This window comes from Mauremys mutica, chromosome 14, assembly GCF_020497125.1.
Source record: "Mauremys mutica isolate MM-2020 ecotype Southern chromosome 14, ASM2049712v1, whole genome shotgun sequence".
In the NCBI taxonomy this organism is placed as follows: Eukaryota; Metazoa; Chordata; order Testudines; family Geoemydidae; genus Mauremys; species Mauremys mutica.
Genome location: NC_059085.1, coordinates 42031678 through 42059251, shown reverse-complemented (window position 1 = coordinate 42059251; position 27574 = coordinate 42031678). Strand labels below are relative to the sequence as shown.

Here is a 27574-nt window from a genome sequence, read left to right as displayed (position 1 = left end):
CTGCTCACATAAAATCATTTGATGGTCCTTCAGCAGCGATCCTGACAGGTGTCTGGTCACACAACCACCACTATAACTGCAACCTTGATTGGCAGTCTCAGCATTAGCAATGAGAAGTTAATGGGACACAGAAATTTAACCACCTTCTCACGCCTAAAGGTGGTCCCTCCAAGTCAAGGTGGAGACACATTGGCAGGACAACACACAAAGGAAAGTTACATTGACACTGCCTGTGTTATACCAATTCTGTGCTAAAGGGGCATTTAGTCTCCAAGGCTGTCCATTGCCAAGGCACTAAGTTAACTGTGAGCTTTTATATGCGATCAAAGATAACACTGAGTAAGTTAACCTGAGTCATTTGGTACTTTCATGTTTTCTAAGAGGGTTAGTGTGCCCCCTTCAGGAACTTTATAAAACTGACTTCACTCATTAAGAAAGGATAGTATATTTGAATATTTCCAGTAGGGCTGTCAAGCGATTAAAAAAATTGTGATTAATTGCACTGTTAAACAATAATTTATTTAAATATTTTGGATGTTTTCTACATTTTCAAATATACCGATTTCAATTACAACACAAAATACAAAGTGTACAGTGCTCGCTTTATATTTATTTTTTATTACGAGTATTTGCACCGGAAAAAAACAAAAGAAATAGTATTTTTCAATTCACCTAGTACAAGTACTGTAGTGCAATCTTTTTAGCATGAAAACTGAACTTACAAATGTAGAATTATGTACAAAAGAAACTGCATTCAAAAATAAAACAATGTAAAATTTTAGAGCCTGCAAATCCACCCAGTCCTACTTCTTGTTCAGCCAATCGCTCAGACAAACAAGTATGTTTACATTTTCAGGAGATAATGCTGCCCACTTCTTGTTTACGTCACCTGAAAGTGAGAACAGGCGTTCTTATGGCACAGTTGTAGCTGGCATCGCAAGATATTTACGTGCCAGATGTGCTAAAGATTCACATGTCCCTTCATGCTTCAGCCACCATTCCAGGGGATATGTGTCTGCTTGATAACAATTCAAAGCAGTGCGGACTGATGCATGTTCAGTTTCATTATCTGAGTCAGATGCCACCAGCAGAAGGTTGTTTTTCCTTTTTGGTGGTTCAGGTTCTGTAGTTTCCGCATCGGAGTGTTACTCTTTTAAGACTTTTGAAAGCATGCTCCCTACCTTGTCCCTCTCAGATTTTGGAAGGCACTTCAGATTCTTAAATCTTGGGCTGAGTGCTGTAGCTATCTTTAGAAATCTCACATTGGTACCTTCTTTGCATTTTGTCAAATCTGCAGTGAAAGTGTTCTTAAAAACAAACATGTGCTGGATCATTATCCAAGACTGCTATAACATGAAATATATGGCAGAATGCAGGTAAAACAGAGCAGGGGACATATAATTCTCCCCCCAAGCAGTTCAGTCACAAATTTAATTAAACATTTTTTTTTTAAAACAAGTGTCATCAGCATGGAAGCATGTCCTCTGGAATGGTGGTCGAAGCATGAAGGGGCAAACTCTCTGTATCATCTATTCTTAAACATTTTCTAATAAACTTTTATATCTGGCACGTAAATACCTTGCAATGCCAGCTACAAAAGTGCCATGGGAACATCTGTTCTCACTTTCAGATGACACTGTAAACAAGAAGCAGGCAGCATTATCTCCTGCAAATGTAAACAAACTTGTTTGCCTTAGTGGCTGGCTGAACAAGGAGGAGGACTGAGTGGACTTGTAGGCTCTGAAGTTTTACATTGTTTTGTTTTTGAGTGCAGTTATGTAACCAAAAAAAAAATCTACATTCGTAAGTTACACTTTCATGACAGAGATTGCACTACAGAACTTGTATGAGGAACTGAAAAATACTATTTCTTTTATCATTTTTACAGTGCAAATATTTGTAATAAAAATAATATACACTTTGATTTGACACTGAAGAACCTTGACAGCATCTTCTACTTTAAACCATTCTCTTTTCCTTCCTGTATTAACTGAATCCTCCCAGTCTTCCAATATTTCAGTCACCGTAGGAACAAACATAAGTCCTACACGTCCGGTCTTGGTTCTCAAATATCCCCAGCAGTCTGCCTAGTATTCCCTTTACTCCAGCCTCTTCATAAACGTCCCAGATTGCAGCACCTTCTGGTTCCTCCTCTGGCTCTGTTCCTCCACCTGGTACAATTCACTGCTCTGGGTACCAGCTACTACTCGCTAACAGCACCTCGTCCTCCTGCTCACTGAGGAAGCACAAACATGCCACCTGCTTCTTGCAGCCCTCCTGATCACAGGTCCGCATCTAGTTCGGCTTCAGCTTCATCACAGAGGCGGAGGTGCCCCAGCCGCCCAAAGCCCCGGCGTGCTGGGCAGACATGGCCCCACTCCGCCTGGCACCCGCCAAGCTCCGCTTGGTCTCGGCAGGGAAGCATCTCTCATAGGAGTGATGTGCCGCCGCCGCCGCCCAGGGAGCCGTGCCACGCCATGGAGCCCGCCTACCCCTTGCCCAGCGGCTCCCCAGCTCCGAGCACCTTCAATTACAAGATAGAATACAATATCTATAAAAATACAGAAAAACATCCAAAATATTTAATACATTTCAATTGATATTAACAATGTAATTAAAACTGCGATTAATCACGATTAATTTTTTGAATCTCAATTTATTTTTTTGAGTTAATCGCATGAGTTAACTGTGATTAACTGACAGCCCTAATTTCCAGTAAATGTATTAAGGGTTTGAAAGTTGAATGCTGGGACTATTAAGAATCTATAGAGACCATTTTTTATTTCTTATTCAAATATGTCAAGTGCAAGAGTTACTCCTGGCAAGTAAGAGGCTCTTTGTGCATGTGGTCGAATGGCTATGAATTGGGTGTTCCACTGGGATGGGTATAAACACACATTATTTCACAGAATCAGTTATATTTATCAAAATGGACTGATGCGGCCACATGACATGACACTTTGCTCTTTCTGAGGAATTAATTGCAGAGACTAGAATTTGAGCATCAGAAGTCCCACAATGATGCTTTTAGCTTGGCTCCTGGACGGTAATATTTCTACAGATCTCCTGTACCGGGGAAGGCAGAGAGGAAATCAAGGTCACCCAAATAAGGCTGAAATCAAAGGAATGTATCTTTGGCAAAAGAGCTTGATGTGATGCAATCTGAATTTTCACACACAGAGATAAGGGCCTGGTGATTACAACAAATCTGTGACGCATTGGGATGTAATCTGATTAAACAACACTAAGAATGAAGGAACAAACAACCCCACCCAGGGAAAACTCACCTGGTTCAAACAGAGGAACACATCCCTTCCAGCAATATCATTACCAAACTCATGACAGGAAACAAACGATTAGACACAGGAAGCCATTCAATAACACAGGTGAGCTACACTTAATGCTCAGCTCTTGGAAAAATCCCAAACAAATCCCTGTGTCGTCTTTTTTCAACATAGCAGTGAAAGCAAGTCTCCCACTCCGCCCTTTCTGGCTTTATTTTAGTTCATTTCATTTACCATTTCTACTAAAACAAAAGCATTTGGGTGAACACAACTTTAAGGGGAAGTTGAAGGAACTCAGTCTAACATAGTCCATATTAAATTCTGTTATAAACAAGGCTTTACAAAACCAAGTCTCCACATCTTTTGAAGAAATTCCATGGAAACAGATTTTAGTTTTTAAACATTCCTCCGCGGTCTTTGAAACAATGTGCTAGCATATGAGACCGTGAAAGTGAAACTGGTTAGTTTATTTCCAATGGTCAAGATGGAGAAAACGCAAAAAAGCAAGCAGAAAGCACAAACAAGTTAGTTTTTAAACCTTTGTTTTACTAATCTCAGGTGTTGTGTGTCACAAAGGTAAGAAAATTTGTTTCTTAAAAATATGGGTTTTCACTCAATAGCACTCCTCTTTAATCCCAGTCCATAAAGACCCAAGTAAGTAAAATCCATTTATTCATGTCTGAATATTGGTGACATTGTAGCAGAATTTTTGGATGCCTTCGATCTATAGCTAGCTTTGAACACTCAGTGGCTGACCTCCAATTGATCTGCCACAAATCATTTATTCATCTACTCGCTGGTCGTCCTCTACTACGATGACCTGCCACTTTTGAGGTTACTTCCACTTCTGTGCCTGATGGCACCAACTTGCATAAGTTTGTGCCTATTGATTTCCGACAGCAGGGTCTGCTTGTCTCCAATAATATTTCTAACATATGCATGTGTCTTTTTTTTCCCCACATCCAGGAGATATGCACGAGGTTTTGCCAGCACCACATCTCAAAGGCTTGAATTTTCTTCTTGTCAGTAGCATTAGTTTCCCACAATTCACATCCATACGTCACTATGGAAAAAATTAAGCTGCTCACCAATCGAGCCTTTGTACATGTTGAGATGCCACAGTGTTTCCAAACTTTTGTAAGAGAGGCCATTACTGATGAGCCATTCCTAGTCATGTTCTGATTTCTTTGGAACAGCCTCCTTGGTTAGTATGTATGAGCCCAGATAATTACTCAATTGCCTCTACAACTTGATGTAATCATACTGCCCGGGTATTCTGTTTTTGTTAATCATGTCAATGTGCATGCATTTCATTTTCACTTCATTCAGGGATAGTCCACAGTAAAACAGACTCCAATAGCTGTTGCCTTCCCTCAGTGGCTGTAGCAAAGAGCATTGTGTCATCAGCTGAGACTGGTTAAGAGATGTCTGCTAATGAAATCCCAGCTCCTTCCACTTTGTCAAAACCTTCCAGGGCATGTCTTGTAACTAATTCTGCAGACATGTTGAAAAGGCTTGGGGACAGAATACACCCTTGTCTCACCCAGTGGAAAACCAGTCGCTATCACCTGCTGCTGTTTGCACTGTGGTCTGTTATTGACAGTGGAGACTTGCAATGAGTTCATTGAGATGTTTTGGAATCCCCATGTCTCCCAGTATCCTCCAAAGAGTCATGTCAGAAGGTATCAACGCTTTTGAGTTGTCAATGAAACATATGATCAATAGGTGATTAAACTCCTTGCATTTTTCAATGATGTAATGGATAAGAACATAAAAATGGCCATACTGGATCAGACCAAAGGTTCATCTAGCCTTGTATCCTGTCTTCCGACAGTGGCCAATGCCAGATGCCCCAGAGGGAATGAACAGAACAGGGAATCATCAAGTGATCCTCATCCCACGTCATCCAGTCCCAGCTTCTGGCAAACAGAGGCTAGGGATACCATTCCTGCCCATCCTGGCTAATAGCCATTGATGGACCTATCCTCCATGAACTTATCTAGTTCTTTTTGAATCCTGTTATATCTTGGCCTTCACAACATCTTCTGGCAAAGAGTTCCACAGACTGTGCGTTGTATTAAAAAAGATTCTTTTGTTTTAAACCTGCTGCCTATTAATTTCATTTGGTGACCCCTACTTCTTGTGGTATGAGAGGAAGTAACACTTCCTTATTTACTTTCTCCATACCAGTCATGATTTTATAGACCTTAGTGGTCTATTTTCCAAGCTGAAAAGTCCCAGTCTTATTAATCACTCCTCATAAGGAAGCTGCTCCTTTTTGTTGCCCTTTTCTGAACCTTTTCCAATTCTAATATATCTTTTTTGAGATGGGGCGACCAAATCTGCAGGCAGTATTCAAGATGTGGGCGTACCATGGATTTATATAGAGGCAATATGATATTTTCTGTTTTATTATCTATCCCTTTCTTAATGATTCCCAACACCGTTCGCTTTTTTGACTGCCGCTGCACACTGAGTGGATGTTTTCAGAGAACTATCCACAATGACTCCAAGATCTCTTTCTTGAGTGGGAATTTAGACCCTATCTAATTTAGACCCTATCCCTATCATTTTATACGTGATGCTTGTGATCTGATCACATGTGCCTCTTCCCTCTATGAAACCAGCTTGTTATGGTGGTTTCTGTTCATGCAACCCTGGATTACGCAGAGCAGAATTTCGCTCATGTGCAATAATAGGGAGATAATATGATTGTTACTACACTCTGTTATGTCTCCTTTCTCTGATACAAGCAGAAGGATTTCATTCGTCCAGTCACCTGGTCAGTTTCTAATCATCCATACATCACTGCAAATTTTTGACATGACATCAATATGTGGTCATCATTCACTTTTAACAATTCTGCTGATAGGTTATCTGTCCCCAGTGTTTTACCAGGCTTTTTTTTTTTTAAAATATATATAATAGCATGCACCACTTTCTGTTGCAGGATTAATGGCTCCCGCTCCACTCTCCTTTCTGCGGTCCTGTATTTTAAGTGGCTCTGATGAGGCATACAGATTAGCACAGTAATCCCTACACCGGCATGTAGTGTCATCACCTTCAGTGAGGACTCTGCCATTATGATCTGTTATCATGAAGACCATAAAGACCTAAAACTTCATTAATCCAGATTATATTGCATCATATACTTCAATAGGTCTCACATTTTTGATTTTCTATACTGAGGGGAAAAGTTTCTCTTCCTAGACTACGCTAGTAGCCTACTCGGTCTGAATCCAGTCTTCTGTGCTAAAAGGGACACTACCATTCTTCACCTAATCAATCAGTCCTGATGCTACGTCTGCCTTTAACACGGTGCTTCTCTGGAACTCTTAATGGACAGTTTCTAAAAATGTTCTGCATTTCAGAATAACACATTTACATACAACGCATTGCTTGGTAGAAAAGGCAGACACTATTCATCAAATGCAATACCGAGCAGATCTGTGTTGGTGGAGCTGAGAGGAAAGGAACATGACACACCAAGTTAACATTTACAGGGAAATGCAACATTATTTCTAGCCTTGTCTTCAATAAAAGATATTTCAATAAATGTCTCTCAAAGGAAGAAGTGGAATCCTATTGTTTGGGATTTACAGATGTAACCTGGATATTGCGCTGCAGGGAACAATTCTGCCCTGGCAGGGCATGAACTAGACAAGAACGAATGAGTATTTTCCATCTCTAATTTGTACAATGTAATATTTTTAAAACATTTGAAGCAATATTTGATTATTAAGAGGACGTCTGAAGAGATTTTTATTTCAAGGTGCGGTAAGTCATCCTTTATTTGAGGCATTCTGCACTTAAGACAGAACAATTTTTACATATTTTGCATGTTGGCCTTGTGTACAGTCAGCACCTGGCCACCATGGAAAAGAACGGTGATATAAGTGATGTCTGGGACAGCGTGCCTCATGTGATTGGTAGTCCAACAGTTGCACTACTGAACAAGAGAAGCCACAGAGTGCTCAATTCACTCCCTCTGCTGCAGTATATTGTTACCTTTCATGAAGAATCGGCAGGTGGGACGTGGCCTCACTTTCCTATCACTGGGATCTTTAACTTCTCCCTCTTCCAGATCATCATCCTGCAAGGCACAGAAGGACAGATGCTTAAGAGAGTCAAGTCATCATGAAAACCACAGACTCTTTCACAGTAAAATCAAAGCCAGCAACTCCACAGTTACAGGGAATGTGTGTCCCGGGGCAACTGGGAACATAACAGTGTGATACGCACTGTGGATCTTCCTGTGCCTAAGAAAGGGTAGGGAGGGTATTAATTCTAGTGTTTCAGGGAAGACTGGAAATCCTGCAAGCATCAAGAGCTTCATAGAATCTGAAGCCTTGTCTAGGGACTAAGTGGCACCCATTTTCCATGTTTTTAAATTGTTTTAGTTAAACTGTGACAAACCCAAGTGGACACTGAAATCAACTGAACCGTATCATACTGATTTATCTTGAGTGCCTCCTTTAGTTTATCAATTTAAAAATGCATGTTTAATTACAATGCTGTGACTCTTGTATACAGACCATCCTGAAAGAGTGACTGATGAGGAGAGCTGATACAGATGTTGGGAACCTGCATATTAAGTTGGAGGACAACTGCTGTGTTATAACACCCATTTGAATATGCTTCTTTATCGTGTGTAGTGACAAAATCTCATGGCCAGCCTTTCAGGGAGGAAGTTAAATCTGTTGTTTTCATAGTCCCCTGTTGCGGCAGTTAAATCACACTCCCTTCTCCACCATTCCGACCCTTTTATTTTTTAACACTGCTCAGGAGTTCAGCGTCGAGTCATAAAGCAGCATGGCTTGTAATGGAACTCAGCATAAACTGAGAGCCATGATGCAGCGCAGGGAGAACCTTAGAAAGATGGAGTGCGTAAAGGCTCTCCAAGTTGCCTTCAGGATTAGTCATCCTGGAAGATTAGACATCCAAATATGATTTATGAAAATGGATATCCACAGAATAAAACAAGTGTAGCTTCACAGAGCAGGCCTTGCTTTTGTTCCCAAAGGAAACCCTTTCGGAAAAAGCTTTTAGCCACTTGGATTTGTCAGGTCAAAGGGAGGTTTTTTTTAAAAGGGGTCCAGTGGAGAGAAAATATGCATGTGACAAGTGACATCAAAGGCACTCGGGGCCAGAATGACAGCTGTTCGGACTAAGGGTGTGCCTACAATGCAGCCGGGAGCGTGCTTCCCAGCGTGGGCAGACAGACATGTGCTAGCTCTCCTCAAGGCTGCATGCTAAAAATAGCAGCATAGCCAGCAGTTGCATGGGCAATGGCTCAGGCTAGCCACCTGCCCACTAACACGTCTGGACATCCTGGGGACGTTCTCCAGCAACAAGCCCAAGTTGCTGCCCACGCGACCCCTGGCGACACTGCTATTTTTAGCATGCGAGCTGAAGCAGAGCTAGTGTGTGTCTGTCTAACCAATCTGGGAAACACTCCCAGCTGCAGTGTAGATGTACCCAACAAGGTGTTGGAACCTTACCGTGCCCCTCTCAGCTTCTCTACCTCAAAGAGATGCAATATTGCCATACTGTGGACCACATCTTAATAGAGAAAGTGTCTTGTGGACACCTTCCCTCTCACTGACAATCATGACATCCCTGTAGCAACTACAGTGATTACATCCATGGAAAAGTTATATGAGGAAAGCGTTTTATGTATTTTTAGCAATGTAACAGCTGGAAAGCAGAAGATATGTCCACTTGGCTCTGGATAACGCAGCTCTCCAGGGACCTTTGTTTAATATCTCTTTCACTCTATTCCTTCTGAGATTCTCTCGGGCCAGAGCTCCTTTTTTAAAATGCCTACAAATAGTGTATATGTTTAAATCTTGTGCTAGCTTTTCTTCCCCATCAAGTTAAAAATGTCCACAAACAGCATAAATTGCAGACAAATTAACATCCCCCCCAAAAAAGATGGGTCTTGCATTCAACATAATGTGAATGGAATAGCCAGCTTAACGCAGCTCCTTTCACTAGAACTGTGCGAAATCTTTGCAAATCTGGTGCTTGAACAAAAGAGAGAGTATTTAATTCTGTGTGGTCTAACGAGAATCAGACAGCTGGGATCCCCATTATAAGCTAATATATGAAAGCCATTCAAAGTGCAAATTCATCTTGCATATTAGTGTGGACAGCGTTCCCAGGAATCCCTAGCAATCAGGAGGAATGCTTTAGTATTGTATCAAGCTGCGTGTTAAAAGTTATTCTGAAATGATTTTAGGGATCCAGTAAATTGAATTGCTTGGGTTCTCCCACCACATATATAGAACACAGAAATGTCTAACCTAGGGGTGGGCAATAATTTTCGCAGGAGGCCACGCCACAAATTTTGGTAAGTCATCACAGGCCGTCCATTTCTACTATATTAATGGAGGGGCTCTGGGAGGGAGCTTGGGTGCAGGAGGGGACTCTGACCTGGGGCAGAGGGTTGGGGTGCGGGAGAGGGTGTGGGGTCCGGGAGGGAGTTTGGTGCAGGAGGGGGCTCTGGGCTGGGGTAGGGGATTGGGGTACAGGAGGGGGGGTGAGGTGTAGGCTCTGACCGGGAGGCGCTTACCACAGGCAGCTCCTGGCCGGCGGCGCAGCAGGGCTCAGGCAGGCTGCCTGCATGCTGTAGCCCCATGCTGCTCCTGGAAGCAGCTGTGGCTGGCTGCTGCTGGCACATCTCTGCGCGTCCCTTGAGGGGAGCAGGGCAGTGGGTCTCTGTGCGCTGCCCGCGTTCGCAAGCACCAACCCCGCAGTTCCCATTGGCCGGTTTCCACCAGAGGCACTCAGAGACATGCTAACAGCAGCCGTCTACTTCCGGGAGCAGCAAAGCGTCACAGCAGGTAGGCAGCCTGCCCAAGTGCCCTGCTATGCCGCAGGAGCAAAGAGCCTGGCGGGCCGGACAGAAATGTTAGACGGGCCAGATCTGGCCCATGGGCCGTATTTTGCCCATCCCTGGTTTAACCTGTAGTGAAACTGAGTCAGAACGTTTGAGTCGTTTGAAAATATATAATGAATTTTATCAGATCACCTTCCACAATGAGCAGAACATAAGAGGAAACGTGTGATCCTGACCACTAAGTTAGCCAACGCACCACGTGATTAAACCAATAAAGAAAATTCAAGATATTTGTCAGAGGACTGCTGACTGGGGCGTGAACAGTTTTGTTCAGACCTTTGGGCTAAGAATTGAGCCATTCAACTGATCAAAACAAAGACAGGTGGTCAATGCAGGAAAGATCAATTCTGTTACTGTATTCTACCCACAAGATTTAGGACTTGAGGTCTTTTTGAAGAAGTCCTAATAAGCTAAATCCTCTGTCATTCACCCAAGTTTCCTGAACATTTTATCATAATGGGGTAGTTCAGCCAGACATCAATGCCCAATTTGCGTTCTAGGTTAACTTCAGCTAATGCTGGTCTACTACAATTTCCACTCCAATCTGAACCTCTTTTTCAGAAAATGTCACTGCCAGCTGCAGCCCAACTGAAAAACAAATTGAAACGACAGACTATTATTTTGTACATCTCCTCCAATTAACTTCCTCTCCCTTAGGGCAGGTCTTCACTATGCGCCGGATTGGCGGGTAGAGATTGATCTATCAGGGATCGATTTATCGCGTCTCGACTAGACACGGATAAATTGATCCCCGAACGCGCTCCCCGTCGACTCCGGAACGCCAGCTCACAAGAGGCGGAAGCGGAGTCGACGGGGGAGCAGCAGCGGTCGACTCACCTGGCCATGAGGACAGCGGCAAGTCGACCTAAGATACGCCGGCTTCAGCTGAAGTTGCATATCTTGTCGACATCCCCCTGCCCAGTGTAGACCAGGGCTTAGTCATCAGCGGAGAACATCCTACTTTTCTACCCTGACCTTCTAGCTCTCAGGTTTGGGTAATCTTCCTTGGCTGAGTAGGACTAGAAATGACTCCTTTCTAAACCCATTGCTTCCTTGCTTATCGAGTTGTGCTGCAGTGACAAACTTTCCCTGCCCAGCTGCACCTCATGCATGGGGAACAAGAAACAGAGCCAAGAAATTGCACTTGGGTCTCTGACATAGAGGAATTAATGCTAACCATTCGGCTTTTATATTTTAAGTGCTGTCTTACACTCCCAGTAGTCAGAGTGAAGTATGGCCTAAACACAAGACTGGGAGCTCATAGGAAGGGTTCTAATCCCTGATCTGTGGTATTGAGAAAGTCATTTCACCACCAGCTCATTCTCCTCCACTTGTAAAATGGCACTAATATTACACACAGTGACTGCGGAGTGCTGCCACACAGCAATCTGAGCACAGAGTGCTAAGTAAGCGCTATCGACCACAGTTCCTAATGGGATCGCTCACTTTGCCTTTCCAAGTACAAACTCAGGTCAGTCACCACAGGAAGTGCGCATCACCAAAGCGGCAGACAACAACCTACTTCTATTGTCAGCTCTTTTTGTTATGTTGTTTGTACAGCGCCTAGCACAATGGAGTCCTGATCCACGACTAGGGTTTTAAGGCACTATTGCAATACAAACATTACAATCTATTTTAAGCACTTGGGTTTGCCACACATGCTGGACATCCCATCCGCAGGAGCCATTATAGCCCGGTAGGTTAACAATGTACAAGTGATGGCATAGCTTGTAAGCGCCTAGCATGTGGCTGGCTAACTAGGTGCTAGCATTACCCAAAAGTCCTTTGTGAGCAAAGGTAGAAATCTGAAGTTCTGGAGACCCTGTGCACTGATCAGGACCAAGTTTACTTGAGACATCTTTACATATGTTGTGCGCAACAAGTTTTTCCAGAGTACACAGCAACTGAAGTCACAGTTATGTACACAGCAGGCCTTCCTTTTCAGAAATGTGCATCTCATTTATATGCTGGGGCATAACCTGAGCTTGTGAGGGACAGCAGTGATGGACAGTTTGAGAGCCTACAGTAGTTAGAGGCCATAAATTAGACAGATGTTCAGGGCACGCCAGCCTAAGAGCCAGCTAATTCTGAATCCAAGGGCAGAACAACAGATTTCCCCTCCCCACCCAGACATTCCCTCCCTTGTCTAAGGATAACTCAAACTTACATCAATTTCGCCATCATCAATTTCTCCATCATCTTCCTCTTTCTTCTTCTCTTTGAGGGGATCCTGGCCATCCTTTTCATCATCGCTTTTACTGTTGGATTTCTTCTCGTCCTCAGGTGCATTGTCTCCCTTCTCCTCCTCCTCGTCATCCTCACCCCCCACCTTCTCTGCCTCATCCTCTGGAACAGCAGCACTTGACTCCTCGGGAACCTCCTCATCGTAGTCCAATTCATGCTCATCCAGTTCCCGAGTGACAGAGGATGCTTCGTCTCCAAGATCAATTGTCCGGTCTTCCTCCTCCTCCTTGTGACACGGGGAGCTCTTCAGTTCCCTGCTCTGCTCATTATTGTCAGAGTCCTGAGACTTGGTTTCACTTAAGTGGTCCTCCTCATCTGAGTGGTTCTCCTCTTCGCCCTGACTCAGTCCCCTGGCTGCATCCTCCTCTTCCTCTTCCTCCAGAATGTTGCCATGACCCTCTCCATCCAGTTCCCGATCTGAGCCACTCTCTTTCAGGATTTCGTCGTCTGAGAGCTGCTGGTCCTCCTCCTCGGGAGAGCAGGGGTGTTGCTCAGGGCTGTCGGAAACATCCATCAGTACTTGCTAGTCTGCTAAGGGCAAACACAATACATTTAGTATGTGGAACAAAAAACCTTGTCCTCACTCATTGTATAAAATACAGGAATACACTTTGTATCTTTCTACTGGAGGAGGTGTTGCCTGAATGCATGGTCAGGGCTTACCTTAATATCTTAGCAGAGAAGAGCTATACATATTGGCCAGAGCAAAGACAAAACAAGAATTGCACATGTGTGTGGCTGGTTTAGATTATTAAGAAACTTTTAATAAAGTTAAATTTAGAATGCAAAACGATGTCTAAGCACCGCCCTCTCTGCATAGTAACACTGTATCTAAAATATCTTTAAGTAAACGTTTCAATATCAAATATATCCATGTGCTGCATCATGTCTTTTTCTGTATGTTCAATATGAACATTTAACAATTAGGTCTCTCCTTATAATAGAAGAGATAAAATACAGTAATGTCAGGAGGCAAGGCAGAAGGTATTTCAGAAGTAATACAGCAAACGCATTTGTATTCCACAAAGGAGAAGGCTGACTTTATAGAGGACTGGATGGCCCAGGGAACTGGTAATGAGGTATAGATCTTCTGACCTCCAGGTAAAGTTGTTACCATTTGATAGCTGTTTGATACTCTGTGCAGATACCTTAACCCTGAGAACAAAGTACGTATCACCAGACACACCACAATACCTGGCACCAGTTGGCAGTCTCAGAAGAATCCCAGGACTGAATGGGCATGGGTCTAAACTGGGTATCGAGGTTACTCCTCCAGAATGCTGGAGAGGCAAACTAATGGTGTAGCATGGGAAAGTTCATACTGTATTCTCAGTCCTGTACCTATGGCATGATTAAACAGAGGCTTTAAGTTCCCAGCACTGTCAATCTGACGCTTTTCCAAAGTACTAAATTCACCATTAATTTTATATATATATGTATATGTGTGTACACACACGCATGCGCGCACACATAGTCTGACTTTTCTTTGTGAAAGTGTTCTATAATAATGTAGGTTTTGGAGGACAGGAGGCAGAAGTCAAGAGAAGAACTGGTATTAGGCTTGTTAAGGTACCTTTATAGCTGAAAGAAAAATCATGGGATTGCAAATCAGTTTTATTAAACTCCTCTCACAAACCGATTCCATCCCCCAAAATATGCATCATGCTTCACTCAACTGATTCGTCTCCATTATGAACAAGCTTTCAGCGATCTACTTTGTGGAACAACTGCAGTTGAGAGCTGCATAAGGGGCCAGATTTTCACAGTTTACATTTAAACTCTTCAGATGAAAGATGCTACACATATAAAATATTATATTAAACCAAGCAGAAGGGAGCTTCTTTAAGGAGACAACCCATGTCTCCTTCAAACAGTTTGTATCCATTAATTCTACTTCTGTGTGAAGAAAAAGAGTTACCACCACCAGTCAGCTGTGCAGTATTTTCTCCTCTCCTGGTCCAAAACACTAGCTCACTCACTCTTCACTACTGAGTTTCTTTGACCCAGACTGTAGCAAAAAAGGCTGCCATTTACCTTAGAGGTAGGCAATAGACGATGACAGGGGCATGCTAGGTCACTAGGGGTCAAGCAGACTGCCATGAAATCTAAACAGATTTTAAGACTGAAAAAAACAACAAGTCTCAGAATTTTAAACACCAAACCCTGGCTGATTATTAAGGAATTTGGATCTCAGCACTGATATGGGGCAGGAAGGGTGTTATAGGCAACATGGTTTAGTAGTTAGAGCCCAGGATAGGAAACCAGGAACTCTGGAACTCCAATTCTTGCTACCGATTTGCTGGGTTGGCTTGGGCAAGTTGCTTAGCCTGGGTTTCTCAGTTTCCTCATGTTAAAAACAGCAACAAAAGAGTCTTAGTTTCCCCCCACTTTTGTTTTTGTGCCTTCTTCCAGCAGCCCCCCCCCCCCCCGCATGGATCGCTCTCACTCCCAGTCAGCCCAGTTTACCACTGAGATTATGGTAAAGACACATTTTTGCCCTAGTAGTAGTTTCTAGTGTTTCTCAGCACACAGAGCTTCCTCAAATGACCAACTCTGTGATTTTATTAAGAAATTAAAAGCTCAATAAAAACATAGCTAATTGCCTCCTGCTAATTGCAGTTCTGGGCAGTTAAGTGCATTATGGGACAGATTTCAAATAAATTGTGTTTTCAAAAACATTTAAAGGTTGATGCTGAACTCAAATGTCAGTCACAAATTGTTACTTTCTGTAAGAGCAGTTCTATGACAATTTTAATTATCTAACTGCCTGAGAAATTACCCTTTCCAGCACATGCATGGCAATTTACTTACAATTTATTACATCTCACATAAAAGGTCAACATTAACAGGCCTGGAGAAATGTCCAAACTGTCAAGCAAAGATGAGATAGGGGAATTTATTTGTTTTCTAACCTGCTGCAAACAAGTTGTTTAAAAAGAGGATGCAGGTTAGGGGATGTGAAGGGAGTGGGAGAAAATGTGCTTGTGCTCATTTTATCCATTTAGCTGCCGAGTACAAACGTTCACCTCTGCTGGCTGTTCCTAAAACTACAAAACCACAGTCTAGTCCTGGTACCTCTCTCTCCTGTTGAGCTCCACTAAGAAGTGATGGAAGGGACAAATGTATATAAAACCAGTGCTGTCTTTAACAACAGCATTCACAAAGGCAAGTGTTCATGTTAGTTCATTACATATTTCCTGCTTCCCAGCAGCAGCATTGCAAGTTTCCCCATACCGATCCTCAGCAACCGGCCTCAAACCTCGTCTGCTGGGGCATCTCTAAAGCTACTTTGATGAGGCAGCGCACATGGGAAGCTTGCACTGCCTGCTGTTATGTGGATACACAGAGGGCCCTCGGTTCAGTCAGCTGGTCAGTCTCCATGGCCATCACTCTGCCTCAGTTCACCAGTACAATAGAAAAACTATGCCCAGACGAACAAATGCTATGATTATTATGCTACAAGCAACTATATGGAAATCAAGAAAACCCACCACAAGAATCACAAGGTGAAACTAGAACAAGGAAAAAAGTGGGAAGATAAAATGGTGTGACAATTTTTTATATTAACATGGGGACAGGAGTGGCCACCATTCTCCTTGTAGGCCACTAACTGTTGTTCCTTCAATGAAACGAAGGTTAGTGAAAATTCCAGCCTAAACTGTACTCCAAGAAGTTTAGATTGACAGCATTTACCACCCTACCAGAGCCATCAATCCTGCCCTGGCTGACATGGAGATGCCTAGGCCCTAGACGACACACTTGTCTCCGAGTTCTCAGATTCCCCAAACAGGTCCAGAGGGCTGGAGGGAAACAAGTGAGGAAGCTGTGCTAACACCACAAGGGCTTTATTTGGAGCAGTATTACAGAAGTACAATGGGACAGGAAGAGATGCGTTGTGACTGGCTGAGTGGAGGTGAATTAAACCGATCTGTTCAAAGAAAAGGAATAACTCTGAACCTCATGCTACAAAACTGGCCCAGTTTATAACGGGTTAAAGGCAAATTTGTGAGAAATAAAATGGATATTTTTTTTTTTTTGGAGAACGACCAATCCACATATAATGCTACAGGACTTATAACCTAGAGTTATGTGGCAATAAACCAATTAATAAATACTACCTTCAATAAACCACTTCATAATTTATGGGTGGGGCCACCTCTGTTTAAGGTCACCTGACTTTTTCCATTAGAAAACCCTGTTTTTAGTTGCCTGTAACTTTGCCAAACTTTAACCTGAATCAGTGCCTGAACCAGGCTGTTTTGTTTGTTTGTTTGTTTTTCCTGAAAGTTTCAACTAAACATTTCAGTTGTGTCTGAGAATGGGATTGTAGAAAAATGTTGGTTTCACTCAAGTTAAAAAAATGCCTTCATGCATTGGATCTGGGATTTTAAATTTGCCAGACAGGGTTGTTCTGGTGCCAGGGATGTGCTGGCCCCATGAGAATTCACCCACATTTGGCCAAGTTATAAACCTTTGAAAAAAATCTAGTTCACATACGTTCAGTAGAGACTTGCTAGACTTTGGTAGCTAAATTCCCCTAAGATTCTGCCTGCACTGAACATTCTGCATCCTTCACGGTTTCTACATGTGACTGGACTGTGCACATGTTATCCCCACAGAGCAACTGAACATGTTCCATCGCAAGGGTGCAGAGGCTGAGCAGGACCTTCCCTGCAATTGCACCTCCCTTGCTGCCAAGGGTTGTGGCACCACAACTGAAAGCAGGGAGACTGTCTCTCCTGTGCTTTCAAAGCCTCTGCCTTCCTCCCTCCACACCAGGGAGAATAAAGGAGGAAAGTCTGACCTGACTGCAGAAGGGCGACGTCAAAAGTGTGGCACTAATGTAGGATCCCCAATTTGAGATGCCAAGGGTCTGCCTATTCAGAGCAGAGCTCCCAGTGACCTCAGCTGCAACTGTGAGTGCTCAGCATTTTCATAACTTTGACCCTAAGTGTCTCATGTTCGGTACCCAGAAAATGAGGAACACACAATGGCTACCTATGGAAACTTCGGTTTAAGTGACTTGCCTATGACATAGGAATTCTGTGGCAGAGGCAGGAATAGAATCCAATTTGCTACAGTGACATTCTTCTTTTCCTGCAATCCCCTGCCTCATTCACTGTACATGTTCCAGATCTGTGACACATGATGCAGGAGTGCTAAAGGCAAAAAGCCTCATTCACTACACAGTCCTGATTCATCCCCAAAGCGGGCCCATTCCGTGCACGGAATGAGGCAGATATCCTGCGAGGAAAAAATAGAATGTGATCATGCAATAAAAGACTATCATAACGCAGGTGCATGAGGTGGTAAAATTAAGGTTGCATGGACAACCTGAGTTCTGGCATTTCCTAACTTTTGAGTGTTTGACTTTGCAAACTCAGTGTTGTTTTAATGTAGGTTTTTGGATGTAAATATGAACAAATCCTCAGACCATCACTGCAGGTATTTAAGTTATCCTCATTTTTACAGTATGTAAAATGGATCTGCTTACTGAGGAGAGGTAAAAACGGCAGTCTGTTCATATTTATCCCACTTCTGGTTATGTTAAAACAAACTTTTACCAAACCAAAGACCAATAAAAGTGTTCTTAAAAAATTTTTTTTAATAGTTTTTTTTAATACAAAAGTATTCTTCTGCACTTTTGCAAGTTAAACAAGACAGCACTGGAGCTATGCAGGAGAAATTCCACACTGAAATTTGGAAATGGAAACAAACGCAATATTAAACAGCTTAACTAGTGAAGAGATTTTAAAAATTATTTCCATTTTATTAAGCAAAGTACTGTTCATAATACAAGGATGTTATTTTTTGAAATATGATTTTTAACCTGACTTGCCCAAGGCAACAGAGCCTAGATTAGAACTCAGGAATTCCAAGCTTCTGGTCCTGTGCTCAAGATGATGCTCAACTCCTATTGTCTGGAAAAGTAACACTGTCAAAGGGGAGACAAGGTGGGTGCAGTAATGTCTTCTATTGGACCAACTTCTGTTTGTGACACAGATATGCTTTCGAGCTTACAAAGAGTTCAATTTGTCTCTCTCACCAACAGAAGTTGGTCCAATAAAAGATATTGCCTCATCCACCTTGTCTATCTAATATCCTGGGACTTGAATACAACACTCACTGAACATTGTTGTGCTTTTGTGTGCAAAAGACTATCTACCACAAAGGCAAGGTTACCTGGATGGCAAGATAGATCAGAATGCCCAAGCGGACTGTGTGTGACTTCAGAGTTAGGCTGTTATGGTGCCTGAGGAGTTTACACTTAATAAATGGTTGGGGAAAACTAAGTATAGAATTCTCATCCAATTGAGGTTTGTGACCTGCTTCTTAACTGTCTGCCCTGAGGTTGGTACTCATGTTCTTGAGTTACTGCAGCACAGTTTGACCGAACAGAGAGGCTGGATTCTAACTAACACTGTTGCCCTCTTTGTGTGGAGTTAAGTGTATAAGGGAAACAGTTTAGACAGAAGAATCTACGGGAAATAGTTTAGAGAGAAGATAACAGCAATGGAATTTAAGGTAGCTTAGTGTTCTGGGCTCAGGGCCCTTGTCAATGCCTTTGACAAGAAATAGTGCTAAATTCAGTCCTCTCTTGCTCTATGCATATCCCAGTGAAATCAATAGGAGCAGTCCACATCACTCTAAGGGCAGAATTTATCCAGTTTTAACAAAGATGTTTTAAATGGCTGGAGATGTATGTTTCTTATTTGGACAAGCTGTCTTAAAGTAGGTGTTAATCAAAATCTGTTGCTAGAGCTCTTCTTTCTGCAGAAGGAAAATTCCACTATTTGAGCAATATCTGACAGAAACTGGTTAAAAGGTACAACTATTTAAGTAGTATACTCAATTAAATCTACAGAAAGTTAAGCTCTGCCTACAATAGCAAACTGACCAGCTGCTGAAAACAATCTGTTAGCAGTAAGTCCACTGAACTGGTGCTGAAAACAGTAACTTGCTGTCATCAGGTCTTAAGAATGCTTTCTGTAACTATGCTGAAAACGGTTTTGTCCTAGATACACTAAAATCTATTTAAGCAAATGTTTGAAAAATCCAGTCTCCCGGGACTAATAGAAAAGCTTTCTTGGGCAAATGTCATCAATTTTTACAGCATCTAAGCTTTCATTAAAAAGGTTTAACCATCCTTATTGAAAAGAAAACCTTCCAAACGTGAACAAAGTGTAAGCCCATGAAGTAATGTCTCCCTCAGCTCCAGCATCTCTGCAACTGCTCAGGCTCTCCAAACTACAGCAAAGTGGAACCCCCCGATCAGAGTATTGTCAATTTCAATATTGGAATTCCATGAGCCATCAGTGAAACAGGTCAATTTCATTCTGGGGACTTCAGAGAGCTCTGAGCATCAGAGGCAGGCCCTGGAGAGAAGGACACCTTATAAAACAGAAGTTGAGGGAGAAAGGATTAGAAGACATCCCTCCTCAGTACAGCTCGGAGGTTGTGGGAGAGGTAGCCCCCTAGCTGCTGAAACGATTGTTAGGGGTCTCCTTTAGTTGACCTCTCCCATAATCTTGTAGCTGCTACTGTTGGACCATGCAAAGCTTTTCTAATATCTGTAATTTGTGAAATTCCCACTTTAAACTATTGGCATATCAATCTAACTACAGAGAATAAAAATGAAGTTGTTAAATGTATTAAGTACATTATTAATTAATAATTAGGTTTCAGAGTTAAACTGCATTAAAATAAGTTGAGTGAGATGGTTAGTAAGAGTTTGTTTACACTAGGAAGAGATCTTAACCTCTTTCCACGCTCTGGATAAACCCTATGAAGATCAGGAGAAAGAATTCACACATTTGCCCTAGTTCATGCTACTGCTGGAACAGTGCTAGTAACAACTGTTTCAAAACAGTTGAACCACTGCTGACAGATTTTCCTGAAAATCAAGTTAGCGAGTAACTCCGCAGCACAATTCTAAGGAAAAAACTCTGTCCACACTGCTCAGGGAACTCAACCTAGAAACAAGAGTTGAACTACAGTTGCTGATAACGTGGTTACAGCTATACCATGGAGAGGCCTTAGTGCTACTGTTTCACTGTGCAGATGAAACAACCCAACAGGGCATAGCTATCTATATTGCAAAGACTACCATTCTAAACAAAAGGGTTAGAGCATCTAATTTGAGTTCAGTAATACAACATCTATGTTCCTAATATGCAAAATTCATTCTAAAACAAATCCACATATGCAATGTCACGAGAAACGACAAGAGAAAAACAAGTTTAGATGTAAAACATTATGGATTAAAAGCACAGAGAGCAGCATCTGGATTTCCAGAGAGCATGTTTTCCAGACAGCCCTGAAGGGTTTCATCAGTAAAGCTTTGCCTCACTTAAGGTCACTTTGCATCTATCCACAATTCTGAACAAGCTGTCCAGTTTAAATAATCCATCATCTCCCCATATATTTACCAGTGGGTATGCTAGCTCAGGCCCTCACCTTCCCCAGATACCACCTGTACCTAGCCACTTGGGTGCAGCAGTGGTTCTCCACCAGGGGTCCAGGGGCCCCCCCGGGGGGGAGGGGCACAAGCACGTTTCAGGGGAGTCATCAAGCAGGGCCAGCATTAGACCTGCTGAGGGCCAGGGTAGAAAGCCAAAGCCCCACAGTATGGAGCTGAAGCCCTGAGCCCTGCCGCCCAGGGCTGAAGCCAATGCCTGAGCAATGTAGCTTTATTGGGGCCCCAGGCAAATATCCTGCTTGCTACTTCTTAACTCGGTACCTGACTTTTTTATGCAGAAAACCAGTTGTTGTGGCACAGGTGGGCGGTGGAGTTTTTATAGCATGTCGGGGGGTGGGTGGGTTCAGAAAGAAAAAGGTTGAGAACCCCCGACATGCAGCACAACCCTGCCCTAACCCTCCACTGCCCACCCATGGACAGGGCTGCTGCAACCCCACCCTACTCAGGTCCTAGTACAGCTCCCCAGGGCCTCACCCCTCTCACTCAGCCCCCCAAACCCACTCACCCCGCAGGTCCCCGCCTCTCCATACAGCTGCCTCCCTTCAACCCCGCCCTGGGGAGGGGGCCCAGACCCCTCCTGGGGTCCCGCTCCTCACCTGCAGTAAGGCCCCCCCCGCCTGGGGCGCAGAGCCCCCCCTCAGGGGCAGGCTCCCCGCTAGCCCCGAGCCCCCCCGCTGCCCCCACCATCCCCATGTGGGGCCAGGTCCTGCCCCCGCCCTCCATCCTGGGAGCCGGGCCCGCCCCGCGCCAAGGGCCCAGCCCCTCCCCCTGCCCGGGGGCCGGAGCCCGGGGCGGCCCCCCAGGCGCCCGGCTCCCTGGAGCCCCCCCAGGCGGCTAGGCCGCCCCCCGGCTGCTCACCTGGGCGGGGGCGGGCGGCTCGCGCGGGGCGGGGGGGGGAGCGGCAGCGCCTCCGAGGCGGGTGGGGGAGGCGGCTCCGGCTCTCGGCGCGGGACGGGGCCTCTACTCGCGGCGGCGGCGCAGGGCGGCCATTGTGTGACATCATCGGAACGCGACAGCCTCCCGGAGCGGGGCGCCCCCGCCCCCACCCGGCCGGCCTTAAAGGGACAGCGGCACCAGGCAGCGCGCGTGTGTGTGTGTGCGTGTGTGTGCGCGCGGGGGGTGTCAAGCAGGCTCGGGGGGCAGGCAGTGTGTGTAGCAGGCTCGGGGCAGGCGGTGTGTGTGTAGCAGGCTGGGGGCAGGCGGTGTGTGTGTAGCAGGCTGGGGGGGGGCAGGCCGTGTGTGTGTGTAGCAGGCTCGGGGGGCAGGCTCTGTGTGTGTGTGTGTAGAGCAGGCTGGGGGCAGGCGGTGTGTGTGTGTGTAGCAGGCTGGGGGGGGGCAGGCCGTGTGTGTGTGTAGTAGGCTGGGGGGGGCAGGCCATTTGTGTGTAGCAGGCTGGGGGCAGGCAGTGTGTGTGTGTAGTAGGCTGGGGGGGGCAGTATGTGTGTGATCCATTCATTCACTCACAGAGTGACAGATCACATGCAATGGTGCCCTGCATCCTGCTCTATTGCGAGAGGGTTCAGTGCTACACAACACCCTGAACTACCCTGATGCCCCCACCATGCACTGAAAGGCAAGGCAATGCAGCACACCACAATGCATAGGGGTCAATGCAACAATGAAACCCAATGCTTATGCAGCACAATGGCAGGTGCTAGGCGCACACAGACTGCAGGCCCAGAGCAGAAGTCTGTGTGTATTTTGTCTGTCAAGAATGTTAAAGTTAAACAAAACAAAAAGCATCCCATAGAAATGCAGAGTTAAAGTTAAATGCCGTTATCAAGCAAGGAACCCAAATCACCCTAACTTCACCCCTGTCATGATAGCCCTGGGAAAGTCGGAAAGGCAGATGGCATCATCGTTCCATAACACAGAGCTTCATTCACAAACCCGAGAATGTCTCAGTGTGACAATTGTGTAGTGGTGGGCCTGCTTTTCAGCCAGGCACACCATGCAAACAAGGATTTTACAAATTCCTGAATAGACAAATACTGAAGGTAATCACCATCCATTCATCATTAAAGTCCTGAACGTGCCAGGTGATCGGTTTATATTCAGCACCTCACAGAATCTGGCCTTATGATTCCATGTGGCCACCAATTCTCCGTGGATTGTTAGACACAGAGCTAGCATATCACAGTATCCTTGTGTTTGAAAAGAGAGACGGTACATGTGGTGTTAAAGCAGCACATGGTAGTGGAGACATGCATGCAGTAAGTTATAAAAGCAATGCACGGGTGCATATTTTCTATATGCTGTGTGCAAAGAGGGGAAGATGGCAGGATACCATCTGTAGGAGGCAGAGTTAACATAGTTACAGCAAATGTCTGTATTTACAGATGGGAAAACAGAAGGAGACAGAGGTTAAGAATCTTGCATAGGTCACCCAGCAGGTCAGTGACATGGCCAGGAATAAAACCCAGCTTGCTTGACTGCCTGCCCCTGCTCTAACCATTGGTAATTTCTCCCACCATTGATTTAGAATAGCCAAGGGGGCTGTGGCTCAGGACTGGGATGCTCAGAACTGGAAAATGAGGTGATGCTGCGTGTCAGGTCTGGAGTGAGATTTCTGAGACTTTCACTTTACTCACACTCTCTGTCTCCCCTGATGGAGCTCGCAGCCCAGGGCAACGCTTAGATCCGAGAAACCCAGCTATGAGAGACTGCAGCAGGATGTGAGGGAGTGTCTGGTGGTGAGTGGCAGTGGCAGGTCAGGGCCCTTCTGAGCTTATCAAGCCATTGGCTAGTTACCTGGTTGTCCTGGGACCACACCAGCTCAGCCCCTTGGTGCTATCTTATTGTTATTCATGGTGTCAAGGACTGCCTGTCAGTGTTGGTTTATTTTAAAAGTGTTCCCTCTAAAGCTGAGAACTCAAATCTCATCCTTCAGAAGGATCAGATCCAAGTGGGAATGGATGGATAGATGGGGTGAAGAGTGATGGACCCAAAGTCAGGGAACTTGGCACAGGAGGGTGTTTTCCCTTGGTGCCTATAACAGGATCCTCTCCACCTTTATCTTCTTTGATACAAAAGAAAGTCATGCTCCAGGATCCACATCCAAACACTCCCAACCTTGGGATTAGTCAGCTCCTGATCCAGATCTGATCTTTGGTGCCCAGGCTCAACTGTATCTGAGGTCTTGTCTGGGGCTGAATCCAAATAGAGCTGTGCCAATTTACATCAGCAGAAAATTTGGCCCTGAGGTTTTAACCATCAGGTAGCTGCACTGGGAAAACCCTTAGTTCAGACATGATTTATGCCACTGCAACTTGTGTCGACACGAGGGTTTTGCACCCGTGCAGCTATCCCAGGGGCCAAAAACCCAGTGTAGAAGAGGCCTGGCAGAGGAACAGAGTATCTTGGTTTGGTTCACTGTGAGCTGTTCAGTTCTTCTGCCTCTGTTCACACTGAATTTTTGCAAAGTGGACCTCTGAAGGGTTCGAAGATAAAACCCTCAGGTGCTGCTCCGTTTGGAAGTGATGGTGGTTAGCGTACCACTTACGGCTGGAGTCTCCAATAGCCTTGCAGCATTTTGTTTCAAGGAAAACAGCCTGGGTTTTGTTTTGTTTTATTTCACCTTCCACACCATATGCTCTACTCTGGCCATTCTCCTTTCCTTGTTACAGCATCCCAGAGGTCTGAGGAGCTCCGGAACGGGCCTGGATGTTTGGGTGGTATTTAAACGGCAGTTAGGGTCTGTAATTTACAAGCCAATGGGAACTGATTAGTCGTTAATATTTTTGACAGAGCTTAATTCCGAGCATTAGAAGACTCTCTGCGCTGAGACACTGACCTAAACCGAAGGTACCCGGGGTGAGAATCACAGAAAAGCCCTGGTTTGCTCCAGTGGGGCCAATTCATCCTTGCTCTGAGATGTCTCTGTGCTGGCTTTGCCCGTGAAAAGGGCCATAAAGCAGGTGTGAACCTGCAGGGAATATTACCAGCATAGGGAACCTCTTCTCCCTCTCACAAGCCCCCCTCACAAGTGCTATGCCTGGGGAGATCAGGAGGAGTGGGGGGCACGTCAGGGCGAGAGGAGTATGCTTAGGGGGTCCTTTCACCTTGGCTGTTCCTGAGGGATTTTCCGACCAGTGCTGAGGGCTGGTCTGGCCCCTGACTGCACCACCTCCCTTCCAGCCCCCGGGGTGGATCCAGGCCTCGGGGAGTCACTAACCTCAGCCTCGCTCTTCCTAATTGGGAGCAGGCAGACTCCGGAAGACTCTGTCAAGGATTCTACAAGCAACTGCCCCATGATTTGCTGGGCTCACCCCAAGAAAACCCAGCCTGTGGTGCAGATGGGACACAGACTCTGAGCTGCTCTGGGCTCCCTTAAGAGCCAGCTCTGATATTCCATATGGTGGCCCCCACCCCTGCGACTACAGAGCGCTTGTCCCCTGCCAGGGTGTCCTGGGATCTCTACCAGCATGGGGGTTCCTGGGAATGGCTTTGAATCCGTGCATCTCTCTGCCCCAGCCAGCCCTGGGCCTCCCACAGGACAGACTTTCTGCTGCTGGGCACGTGAAGGACCTAAACATGCATCTCTCTCCCTTCGACTGGGTCTTTCTTGCTCCCAGCTGCAGATGGCAACACCATGCTCAGGTGAAGAAGTGTTTTGTGCATGGATCCGGCTGCCGGGGCCTCCAACAAGGCACTGGAGCAGCTGAGTCCGTCTCCTAATGCAGCTTCTAAAATGCACCGCGGGGCATGGTGCCATGCTCCTCAGCTGACCCCGTGAGCCTGCCACCAGGTGCAGTCAGGACCTTTGGTGGGACGGGAGGCCAAGGACTATTACATGAGGAATCTCATGGCTCTAGCCCGTGTCCCAGGCACGGTGCACGTACCAAGCCCACTGAGCTGGGCAGACAGTTGAGAAGCCCCACAGCGGGCGGATGGGGGCTGCCCCGGGGTGGGAGACAATGGGTTTAGGGTGGCACCTGGCTGAGCTACTCGCTGAGAAGCGGGGAAAAGAAATGGCAAAGGAGACCCTGCCTTCTGCATTCCACCGAGGGCTGGGGTGTGAGGTCTGGAAAGCCAGCTAGTTACCCAGGCTCCCCGAGAACTACCCGAAGGGGGGATGTGGGGGTGACTCCGCACTAACAGGTGCGGGAAGGGGAGTGTCAGACATTGTGGCAAATTGATACTGTTTGCAACATGCCATCTTTAAGGAGGGAGATCAAAGACAGGTGAAAACTCCATCGACCCAGCCATCCCCACCCCCATCCACCCCCGACCCCATCCACCCAGCCATCCCCACACCTCCACCCCACCATATATTCCCACCCCATCCACCCATCATCCCCACACTTCCACCCAGCCATCTAGCCCCCATCCTCCCCATCATCCCCACACGTCCACTCAGCCATCTACCTCCACCCCCATCCCCCCGTCATCCCCTCACCTCCACCCAGCCATCTACACCCCCACACCTCCATCCATCCATCCCCCACACCCATCCATACAGACACCAACCCCACACCTCCCCACACCTCCACCCAGCCATCTACCCCCGCACCCCATCCACCATCATCCCCACACCTCCACCCAGCCATTCACTCACCTGCAGCTCTGACAGTCAGAGCCCTGAGTGGGTACAAAAATGTGTATCAGCGTCCGCAGACATCCCTGGATTTGCAGGGCTCTACTTACTGTGGCCAGGGTGCAGCTCCGAGGCATCCTCCCAGTGGAGCCCAGTCAGGGAGAGTCACGGACCCTCCACCTGCTCTCAGCTGGGCAGGGATCCTGGGGGGTGGGCTGCTCTCAGTCTCCCCATCCCCGCATGGTGGGCAGGTGGAGAGTCCGCCGCAGCTCCCCTTGGCTCCCAGCTGGGCTCCACGCTGGCCTGGCGAGTGGGAGCGGGATGACCTGTGGAGCTGGCCGGGGGCTGCTCAGGCCCCCTTGCCCTGGGCAGGTGGAGGGTCCACCACGGCTCCCCACAGCTGCCTGCCTGGCTCTTACCATGGCCGGGCTGCGGTTCCAAGCTGCCCCCTGCCCCCACCAACCCATGAGAGGCATCAAACTCCAGAAATGGTGGGGCCAGAAGCTCAGTGGAAATGGCATATGGGAGCCCGACAGCCGGGCACCTGCAGAGGAAACAAAGAAGGGAGCCCTGAGCTCGCTGTGGCGATCCTGGGCTTGATTCTCTGAGCTTTCCTGGCCCCGTTCAGCTGCCCCGCCCCCGGCCTTGGCCAGCTGGGAATTCCTCAACCCGGCTGCATTTGCCCACCCCTTGGCTTGCTCAGGTCTCACACTTCTCTGGCACTGACTAACTCAAATCACTTGGTGTCTTTGGGAAATTTTCCTGTCTCCCGGCTCCCTTCCCTTGCCGGATCACTAATGAACATGTCAAATACCATGGGACCTAGCCTGGAACCTGGAGGCCCTGCTGGTAATGCCTTTGCCCAGGTGAAAAGGCACCATTTAACCCTGCTCTTTGCTGTCCGCCTCCCAGCCCATTTGAGACATGACAATACTTTGCCTCTCACCCAGTGACGACTTAGCTTCCTTAGCAGACCTTCCTCGACCGGATCCCATCTCCTTCCGCTCCCAACTCCTGTCTGCCCCCAGAAGTGGTGTCACTCTCACTACAGTGGGATGGCCTCCCTGGTACAACCCCCTGGCATGGACTCATTGTACCAGCACGGTGTATTCCTGTGAGGGCAGGGTTAC

General features: G+C 46.1%; 1 protein-coding gene across 4 annotated transcripts in view; it reads right to left on the bottom strand.

Annotated features, from left to right (window-relative positions):
- ZC3H18 (zinc finger CCCH-type containing 18) overlaps positions 1–21786 on the bottom strand; it is a 60977-nt gene extending 39191 nt beyond the window's left edge. For 3 of the 4 annotated variants that reach the window (XM_044987428.1, XM_044987429.1, XM_044987431.1), the window contains exons 1-3: positions 21767–21786; positions 12353–12957; positions 7293–7377 (exon numbers count right to left, since the gene is read on the bottom strand). In XM_044987428.1, coding sequence (XP_044843363.1) covers positions 7293–7377; positions 12353–12943 — 676 coding nt within the window. In that variant the 5' untranslated portion in view covers positions 12944–12957; positions 21767–21786. The remainder of the gene's footprint in view (positions 1–7292; positions 7378–12352; positions 12958–21766) is intronic. The other variant, XM_044987430.1, reaches the window with a different exon arrangement.
- Positions 21787–27574: the final 5788 nt, after the last annotated feature.